This window comes from Canis lupus, chromosome 35 (assembly GCF_048164855.1).
Source record: "Canis lupus baileyi chromosome 35, mCanLup2.hap1, whole genome shotgun sequence".
NCBI classification, from domain to species: Eukaryota; Metazoa; Chordata; class Mammalia; order Carnivora; family Canidae; genus Canis; species Canis lupus.
Genome location: NC_132872.1, coordinates 7,442,756 through 7,452,798, shown reverse-complemented (window position 1 = coordinate 7,452,798; position 10,043 = coordinate 7,442,756). Strand labels below are relative to the sequence as shown.

Below are 10,043 nucleotides of genomic sequence, written 5' to 3'. Positions count from 1 at the left end.
CGGGATGGGGCGGGATGGGGGGGTCCCCGGGGCGCCCTCCCCCGCGGGGCGCCGCAGCCCGACCTCCCACCTCCGCGGCCGCTCCCCTACCTCGGCGTGGACCCAGGCGACCGCCACCAGCGCCAGCGCGAGCCAACGTGTCCACATCTGCGGAAGACAGAGCAGCCAGGCTGAAGGCGCCGGCCCCCCCGCCCCCCGGGAAACTTCGCGGGGTCCCGCAGGCCGCCCCCGCCCCGCGCGCCCGCGCTCACCGTGGTCCCGTCCCGGGGTCTCCGGAGGGCGCGGGCCAGGGCGGCTGCGGCGAGCTCGGGGGACGCTGGCAGCTCCGCGGCGCGGCAGCCTCCGAGGAAAGCCGACCTGCGCTCGCCGCCCCTTAAGACCCCTCCTTCCCGACTGCCGGCCCCCCAGCTCCTCCCCGTCTCCTCCCCCTTCTGCAGCAGCGGCCTCCCCGCCCCTCGCTCTGGGGAGCCCGCGTGCGTCCTGGCGCCGCCCCATCGCCTTGTGCTCGGGCCCCCGGGACGTGCAGGCGGAGGAGGAGGGGGAGGGGAGGGGAGGGGAGGGGGGGGGAGGGCGCCCCCCGCGGCTGGTGGCTGCAGAGCCCGCGGCGCCGGAGCCCGGGCGTCCGCGCCCAGCGAGCGCGAGGAGGAGCGCGCAGGGCCCGGAACGCCAGCCCGCGCGCCGCTTGCACCGCGAGCCTCCTGGGGGACAGGTGGGAGCCGGACCCCTCTGCCGAGAAGGTCTGGACCCCGGCGTTCGCCTGCACCCTCACCCCGTCCTTCCCCGAGGTCCGGGAGCGGAGGCCCCCTCCTCCCTTCGTGCTCCCCCCTCCTCCCCATCACCTGTGCCCTTGCTCCCACCCTTGTCATCCCAGGTGCGCTCCCGTCCCGGCTTCCCGTCTGCACCGGTGTCACCCCAGGGGCCCTCAAACCTACGCTGCCTCTGAAGGTGTGAACTCCCCGAAGCCCTCGCAGCGGCTCGTGCCTGGGGTCCCCGGTGCTGAGAACAGTCCACGTGGCAGCTCAGATTTAACAGCCCCGCCCGCCCACCTGGGTCGGGGGACGCCATCAGAACGGTCCCCCCCACTTCCCAGATCCTGCTGTCACTTTTCTGGCACTTTTCCCCTGTGAGGGAAAAGTCACTCACCGCCACTCCCATTTCCACCTCGGTAGTAGGCCAGAGCTCCATCCTTCCTCACTCGGGGATTCTGGAAACCACCTCTGGTTGCTTTCCAGCCCCGGGCGCTCTTCCCCTAAGTCTCCACTGCACCCGTCGTTTCTCTACCTGATTTAGACACTGTCTTCTCAGGCTCTTCCCCCTCCCCTGGTGCAGCGCTCTTCTTCCACGTGCATCCAGTCTCTCCAACTTTCTTGAAAGTCTTCCATTACTGGGGCCAACCTCTTTATCTAACTGTACTTCAAGCACTTAATAGACTCCCTTTGCTCAAGTCAGGCCAGTGTTGTCATTGTCCTCGGAACTTTTCATATTCATTGGTTTGTCGAGTGCCTACTATTGTGGATTTTAGGGGGTTCCAGAGAGCACCCATATTCCCCACGCAGGTTCACAGTCCATTGGGATAGCAGCTGGAGTGCGGCTGATGGAAAGGAAAATCTCAGCTTTGTTCCGGGCTGGCCCTGGAAGGGGGGCCTTGGCTTTAGATCTGCGAGGACAGCGGACCTGCAGGTACTCCACCCCAGAATAAATAAAAGAAGACCTGCTCAATGGCTCTTGTGGTACCTAACAGCCCCAAGCGGAACTGGACAATTTGCTGTGTAACATTGGGAAGCCGGGACTGCCCCTCTATCCCCTAAGACTGATGGAGGGCTGGAGATGCAGAGGGACCTCTTTGGTAAAAATCTGCTTTTGTAAAATTGACTGCAGTTTTACAGTTTCTGGAAAAGCAGAAAACACATGATTTCTAGGGCAGGCGAGCTCCCCAAACTTGAGGAGTAAGAGCGACACATATTTAGTTCCTCTTTCAAGCTCACCAAACAACTAATTCCTGCTTCCTTGATACGGAAAAAACAGAAGTATGGAATAGATGTCCTCCCTGCCCTCTGTCCCAGTCTCTGTGCTAGGATTGAAGGGAAATGTGATGTATATAAGGCTTTGCTCCTGCCCTCTATAGCTCACAATACTTTTTATCCCTCACACTTGAGCTGCATTTCCTCAGAATCTGGCATGATCTCCTGTCTTCTCTTCTTCCTTGTGTCTGTTCAAAGTCTGTCTTTCTCTCTCCAGGACACAAATGAAGTTTCTTTGCTTTTCTAGCACCATTTCTGACAGCAACTTGGCATAGTGGAAAGCTCATGAGGTTTGAGGTCTAACAAACCTGGCTTTCAGTGTGCTCACTACCACTTACTAGCTGTGTGACCTTCATTAAATTACTTAAGTTCTCTGAACCTAGGTTTCTGCATCTGACAGATAGCAATGATAATGCCCTACAGAGGGTTGTGAAATGTAGATGTGGTAGGTTATAGAAAGTGCTGGGCCAGTAGTAGACATCTATAAATGGTAGCCATAATTTCATTGACCTGCTTTGCATCTGAGTTGCAGTTGATATTCTGTACTAGGTACTATAGAGCCATTCAACATGTCTATTTTACTTAATTATCATAACAAATCAAAAGGCATTTTTTTAATTGCTTCCATTTTCCAGATAAGGAAACTGAAGCTCAGAATAATTTGGATACCTGTCCAAGGTTAACAGTTGACTATACAGCCTTACAACTTGGCTTTTAATTGCATATTGTTATAAGATGTTTAACACTTGTTCACATAGTTTTTGTTCTTGATTCTCTGGCTAGATTTTAAGATGCTTAGGACATAAACAGTTTTTCCCCCCTTGTATCTTCTTTCTATGTTTGGGGCATGAGCAATCAATTTGATTTTATCAAAATTACAGACTCCTCTTCAGTCAAGGGCACCATAGAAAAAAATGATAGATTAGGAGATACTCAATATCTTTTTTTTTAATTATTTATTTATTTTTTCATGAAAGACACACACACACACACACAAAGACAGAGAGAGGCAGAGACATAGGCAGAGAGAAGCAGGCTCTATGCAGGGAGCCCGATGTGGGACTCGATCCTGGGACTCCAGGATCCCACCCTAGGCCAAAGGCAGACACTCAACTGCTGAGCCACCCAGGGGTCCCTCAATATCTTTTTTTAAAAGATTTTATTTATTTATTCATGAGAGACACAGAGAGAGAGAGAGAGAAGCAGAGACAGAGGCAAAGGGAGAAGCTGGCTCCATGCAGGAAACCTGATGTGGAACTCGATCCCAGGACCCCAGGATCACACCCTGGGCCGAAGGCAAACACTCAACCCCTGAGCCACCCAGGGATCCCTGGGAGATACTCAATATCTAAAACTGACATGGAACTCTTAGTAAGTGCAATAGAAGTGTGACTCCTGGAAATCAGTAAGAAAAAGACTGGAAATGCAATAGAAAAATGGTCAAAGGTATGAACAGGCAGTTCCCCCAATAAAGGAGTCCCAAGTGACCAACAAGTGGAGAAAGGATGTTCAAAATCACTGTTATTTAAACTGCACAACAATCCTATGAAATCAGTATTATTTTATTACCTCCATTTTACAAGTAAGGAAATTGAGACATAGAGAGTTTAGGTAGTTTGTCCAAGGTTATATACTAAATGGTAAATATTGCTTTATAATCATCGCAGAGGCAAAAATTAGACAGACAATGCTAAGTGTTAGTATTTGGGTAGTGCAGTCTTTGTGTATTGCTGTGATTAAGAGCATGGATTTAGAAGCCAGATTGTTGGTAGTAAATCTTGGCTTAACTACTTACTATGTAACCATGGGCAAGCTACGTACCCTCTCTGCATCTCCGTTTCTTCACTTGTGAAGTGGGGATAATAATAGTACTGATTCCATAGGGTAAGGTTATTGTACAGATCAAATGTGCATATGTAAATTACTTTTAATAGTGCCTCGTACCTAAGCTTATAATTATTGTATGATACTAAGGGAGTGATTCAATAGAAGGTCCTTGCAGGTACTAATGATAATTCTGTGCTACAGAATGGTTAATGTGACTCTCTGCAATAAACAAAAAAGCAAAACAGATAACGGTAACAAAACAAACTGCATAAAGGAGTTGACAGTTTTAACAGTGAGGAAGTTTTTTGGTTGCAGGTAATAGAGAAGCTGACTTAAGTAAATGGTACTTATTGGCCACATAGCTGGGAGATCCAGGAGGTACATTTGGCTTCAGGAAAGACTTCATCCAGGAACTCAACTAAGGTCACCAAGGACCCAGTTTCTTGCTATCTCTTACCTTTATCTGAAACAATCTTATTTCACCCCTGGGTTTCACATAATGGCTTCTGGAAGTTTCCAGTCTATGCTCTGAGGGTGAGCAATTGGCTGTAGTGCTGGCCTCCTCATGCCCTTGGACCACACCATCTGGATGAAGGAGAGAGCCTCTTTTGGGAGCTGCTACAAAAGTCCTAGGATTTTTTTTTTAAGATTTTATTTATTTATTTATGAGAGACACAGAGAAAGAGAGAGGCAGACACATAAGAAGAGGGAGAAGCAGGTTCCCTGTGGGGAGCCTGATGCGGGCCTGGATCCCAAGACCCTGGGATCATGACCTGAGCCAAAGGCAGATGCTAAACCAGTGAGCCATCCAAGTGCCTTGGATTCGTGTTTTTTAAAGCCTAAATCCAGTTTCTTGACATCCTCATGCTGATCACTGTGAGTAGGGGCCTGGGCTGGGCTTGACAGGCTTAAGCCAATACAGACGACCCAAAAGAAAATCATACTAATGTCAGGAAAAGAAGGAACTGAATGCTGGGACTAGCCAGTGTCTACTGCAGCAACAAATCACGAACCTACACTACGAACCCAGTACTCCCCTAAGAAGGGGGTGTAGGTTCCCCAGAGGGCATGAGAAAAGAATATTAGAACTTCTATTTTTACTTATTTCCAATCCAAAAATAGAAATTGACTTTGCAAATAAGTAGATAGACTCTGGCGCCCATATTTAATCCATATGTCAGACAGTCATGAGTTATGCTCCATTGCCAAGTACCATGAGGAGAGTGGGTGTTCTCCCACACAAAGAGATCGACAACAGCTAGTTCCTTTTAACATATTGTAATAGACTGCAGTGTGCCCACTTAAATGGATTTACATATTATACTATTTAGTTTTAATTAAACTAGATGAAAAACATTTTGGCTCTGAAATCATAAATTGAGGATACAGCTTTTTCTATTAATAAGAAAAGGGCAGAGCTGACATGTTTGCTACTTCCAAAAAGAGTTGTCTTTCACATAAACAAGGCAAAAACAATAACTTGATCATGTCTGACAAGAAGTCAGTAAAAAAACTCAGGAGTAACAATAAGGCTATTTGAAATATGGGTTCACGTTCATTGTCACTAATAATAACTTCATCCTAAGTAGGCTTTGAGATATCAGTTAAAAATACTTAGGATTGTCAAGAGCTTTAGAAACTCTCCAGAATATAAAGACAAATACCTACCTTTCTGTTTTCTTGGTGACATCCGAAGATATGCAATACTCAGTTCAAGCCTTTAGAAAATTTCTTTCAATTTTTCACAAGTAAATAAACCACTGGAACTTTTTGTTGGAAGATTTTTGAAGAGACTAAAAATTTTTGTTGAAGTTTTAAAAATGTGCACAAATGAGCATTTTTATGGATGCCACATCTTTATTGTTTTAGACAACAAAATCACCTAATGATGAAACATATTTGAATATCCAATTTCAGAATATTTTCTCCACAGCAGAAGTTTATTTTTAAAAGCGATTATATTCTCACTGATTATTAGCATCACAAATTTTCCTTTAAGTGGTAGATTGCTCATGGATTTTTTTTAAAAATTCTGGTAGACAGCATTCTACTTATCACACAAAAAGACAACAAATTTGGAAGAACTGTCTTATGTCAAACAAAGATTTGTCTTCAGGTTCAACAACATTTACAGCTACTGTCCCAAGGTAATCTGTGAGCCTCAGTGTGGTATAAAATATTTTCGTATCCCATATCATTTCATTGCCCATATTATTTTTTTAATTTATGTATTTAAGAGAGAAAGAGAGAGGGAGAGAACGTTAAACAGACTCCCAGCTGAGCATGGAGCTCACATGGGGCTTGATCCCATGATCCTGAAATCATGACCTATGCTGAAATCAGTAGTCAGGTATGTAACTGACTGAGCCACCCAGGCACCCCTCACTTCCCATAATCATTTTTTAAGTATTACAAATATTAGCTATATGTTAATTTATAAAATTAACCACATCAGTGTCTTCCTGTAGCATGCAGTAGCTCAGTTGTGAATGGTGCAGCAAAGCATTCCATGTTTGAGCATAGCAGTGGAACTTAACCCTGAATCCTTCGGCTGCATTCAAGAAGCCATTCCTCTGTTGCTTCACTTACATGGTTCTTGCAGAAACTACCGCTTTCACTAAAGAAGTCATTTATTATTTAGAATGTATCTTTCCTAGTAGACCTTTCTTTAGTTGCTCACAAAAAAATAAGTTCTTGGTTTATTTCATTATTGAAACAGGATGTATCCAATAGAAGAACATGAGAAATATTTGAAACATCTTAATTTTCATTCACTATATGGTATCATATACATCATATATATATATACATGTATATCTTTCATTGAATTTTTTCTAATTTCACTTGTATATGGTGACCAAAGAGCGCACTTAACTTGTTACCATATTGGTTTCCATGTACTATTTCTACTATTTCTGATTAGAACAGAAAGACAACTGTTTCCCCTAAAGGCATGTCTTTTGCCATTAAGTCAGAAACTTAAAAAGATGTGTTGGATATCTAATATAAATTTTGACAAAATTTCTATGTATATTTAGAAGGTATTGGTCTGCTAGGACTGCCATAACTTCATCATATTCAAATATGTTTCATCATTAGGTGATTTTGTTGTCTAAAACAATAAAGATTTGGCATCCATAAAAATGCTCATTTGTGCACATTTTTAAAACTTCAACAAAAATTTTTAGTCTCTTCAAAAATCTTCCAACAAAAAGTTCCAGTGGTTTATTTACTTGTGAAAAATTGAAAGAAATTTTCTAAAGGCTTGAACTGAGTATTGCATATCTTCGGATGTCACCAAGAAAACAGAAAGGTAGGTATTTGTCTTTATATTCTGGAGAGTTTCTAAGTTATGCCATACTGCCAACAGACAAGTTGGCTATACAACAGCAATTTATTTTCAGACAGTTCTGAAGGCTGGAAGTCCAAGGTCAAGATAAGATGCTGGCTGGGTTGGTTTCTGGTGAGGGCCCTTTCCTTGGCTTGTAGGTGGCTGCCTCCCGGCTGTGTCCTCACATGACCTTTTCTCTATGTGCGTGCATCTCTGGTAGCTCTTCTTCTTCTCATGGGGACACCAGTCCTGTGGGGTTAGGACTCCACCTTTCTGATCTCATTTAACCTTAATTATCTTCTTAAAGGCCCTATTTCCAAATACAGCCACAATTGGGGGTTGGGGCTTTGACATATGAATTTTGTGGAAATACAATTCAATCTATTACAGTGATTTGACTTTTTCACCTTTGATGGTTGTAAAACCAAATATTGAAATAAACTAGACTTAGACGTTCAATTCTCTCTGTCACAAAATGTTAAGCAAATATTTCTGGATGACATAAAAATATCACTCTCACTGAATCTATTATTTTTTCCAGTGAAAAAAGTTTTTTTGGCCCTTAATAAGCAAAATGAGGTGCTTTTAAATGTTATTTTATCTTTAACTCATTTGTTATTTTATATATGCTTTTGGCCCTTAATAAGCAAAATGAGGTGCTTTTAAAATGTTATTTTATCTTTAACTCATTTGTTATTTTATATATGTTTTATAGTATGTATACCATATTTGCTCATTGTTATTGGTGGAGGTATGTGACCATAACGTTTGAATATCATTGCCACAGAAAACCAAACCTCACATAGGCCAAAGAACAATTCTAGAACTGAGTACAGTATTTGTTACTTTTAATCACATTCATTGTGACAGTAATCAAATTCATTGTGACATTTTGTTTAATCGTTGAGAACACCTGTGACAAGATGCTTTCATCAGCAACCTCGGGGAAATAAAATATTTATTAAATATTTATGTGTTTATTGACATATACAAAGTAATATATAATTTAAATGTATGCCTATTTTGCTCTCTCTAAAGGTGCTAGATCCACATACTCTCCTTCAAGTTAATTTGTGAAAGTTCCGTGCATGTTTTATTCACAAAACTATGATGTATGATAATCAATATACATCATAGAGCTTGTCACGAGCTTGGCAGGCCTCTTATTTGGATGAATACAAGAAATTTATATAATGAAATCCTCATGATATTCAGCACACATCTATTCCTTTTGCAGCAGCATGTTTTCACTTCAGGTAACCATAAAGTTCCCCTCTAAAATACCATTCCTTTTCCACTCTCTCTCTCTGTGTTCTACTTGATGCTAGAAGAAAAGCAATGATCTAGAGTAAGCCAATCAGTGCATTTCATTCCCGTGGTCACAGTTCAGGAGTAGGTATTTGACAGTAGTCAGGCCAGATTTCACACGCCAAAAGAACACTTCTAGAATTGAGTACAATATTTATTATTGTTAATCACACTTATTGTGACATTAATAATCTTCATTTTGACATTTTGTTTAATCAATGAAAGTACCCGTGACAAGATGCTTTCCTTAGCACAGGAAGTAAAGTATTTATTAAATATTTATGTGTTTATTGACATGGGCCAGTGAGGTCCAATTCCAAGATTTTTGTTCTATCCAAGAGGCAAATTAACCCTCTCTTCCACTGTCCCAAGTATAAGGCATGTGAGTCTAGAGCCGCAGGAGGCCACCTCGTGGGGCCAGAGATTCTGCTAACTCTACAGAGGCAGAGGTGGGGCCCAATAATATCATTAGGGCCCCCAACTGAGCTATATCTGATTAGTCTCAGACTTTTTAGCTTTGTTGTCTGCTTGTTTTTGCTCAAGCCTCTTAAGCCGGTATTTTTGTTTGTTTGTTTTTGCTCACAATTGACAAAAATCCCAGCTGATCATGGGGCTAATAATATAATTACAGAGTGTTTAAAACAATAAATAGTTAGCATGAATGACAGTCCTTTAAGTCTAATATTTGTAAGAGTTATAAAACATCAAACCTGGAAAAAGGAAATGATTTGCTCAAACACTTGTAGAATAGCAGACATTCTGTCCACTGCATGGGGCTGTCTCCTCCATTCTCCAGCTGCTGCAGACATGGGTATGTGTATTATGTAAGACATCATTAATGCAAGTTGCTAAACTCAATTCATACTAGCCTAAGCCAAGAGGGAGCTTATTGGCTGATGAGGATACATGGGCTTAAAGGAAGAGCTGCAGGAATTCAGGTCTCAGGGACTCAAATGAGACTTATGGTAGGCTTAAAAAAATGCTCCCTCCATCTTTGTCTGGACTTCCTAATGTCCAGAACCTACAAATGTTGCCTTGTGTGCAAAAAAGAGAATATTATATGGCACATCTTGTAAGGAACTTGACAGGAGAAGCTTACCCAGGTGGGTCCTAAATGCAATCACATGCATCCCTAATAGGAGACAGGCAGAAGGATAAGAAGAGGCGAGGAGACACAAAGAGAGAAGGCAACATGATGATGGAGACAGAGACTGGAGTGGTGCTGCCACAAGCAAAGGAACACCTGAGAATGCTGGCAGCTACCAGAAGCAGGACAAGGCAAGAAACAGATTCTCCCCCAGAATCTGCAGAGGGACCACTGCCCTGCCCACACCTTAATTTGAGTCCTCCAGCCTCCAGAACTGGGAGGAAGACATTTCTGTTGTAAGCCACCAAGGGTGTGGTAGTATTCTATGGCAGTCCCAGGAAATGAATACAGGACTCAATGCTATAGGTTCTCTCTCTCTCTCTCTCTCTCTCTCATTAGACTCTCAGCTTATTCTGCAGTTTCAGTTTCTCCATATGGCTGAGGAGATGGCTAGTGTAAGTCCCAAAAT

At 43.2% G+C, this 10,043-nt stretch overlaps 1 protein-coding gene across 1 annotated transcript in view; it reads right to left on the bottom strand.

Moving 5' to 3' along the window:
• FSTL1 (follistatin like 1) overlaps nucleotides 1-485 on the bottom strand; it is a 52,711-nt gene extending 52,226 nt beyond the window's left edge. Inside the window, exons 1-2 of the mRNA XM_072812419.1 lie at nucleotides 252-485; nucleotides 91-147 (exon numbers count right to left, since the gene is read on the bottom strand). Of these exons, the coding sequence (XP_072668520.1) occupies nucleotides 91-147 (57 nt within the window). The 5' untranslated portion in view covers nucleotides 252-485. The remainder of the gene's footprint in view (nucleotides 1-90; nucleotides 148-251) is intronic.
• Nucleotides 486-10,043: the final 9,558 nt, after the last annotated feature.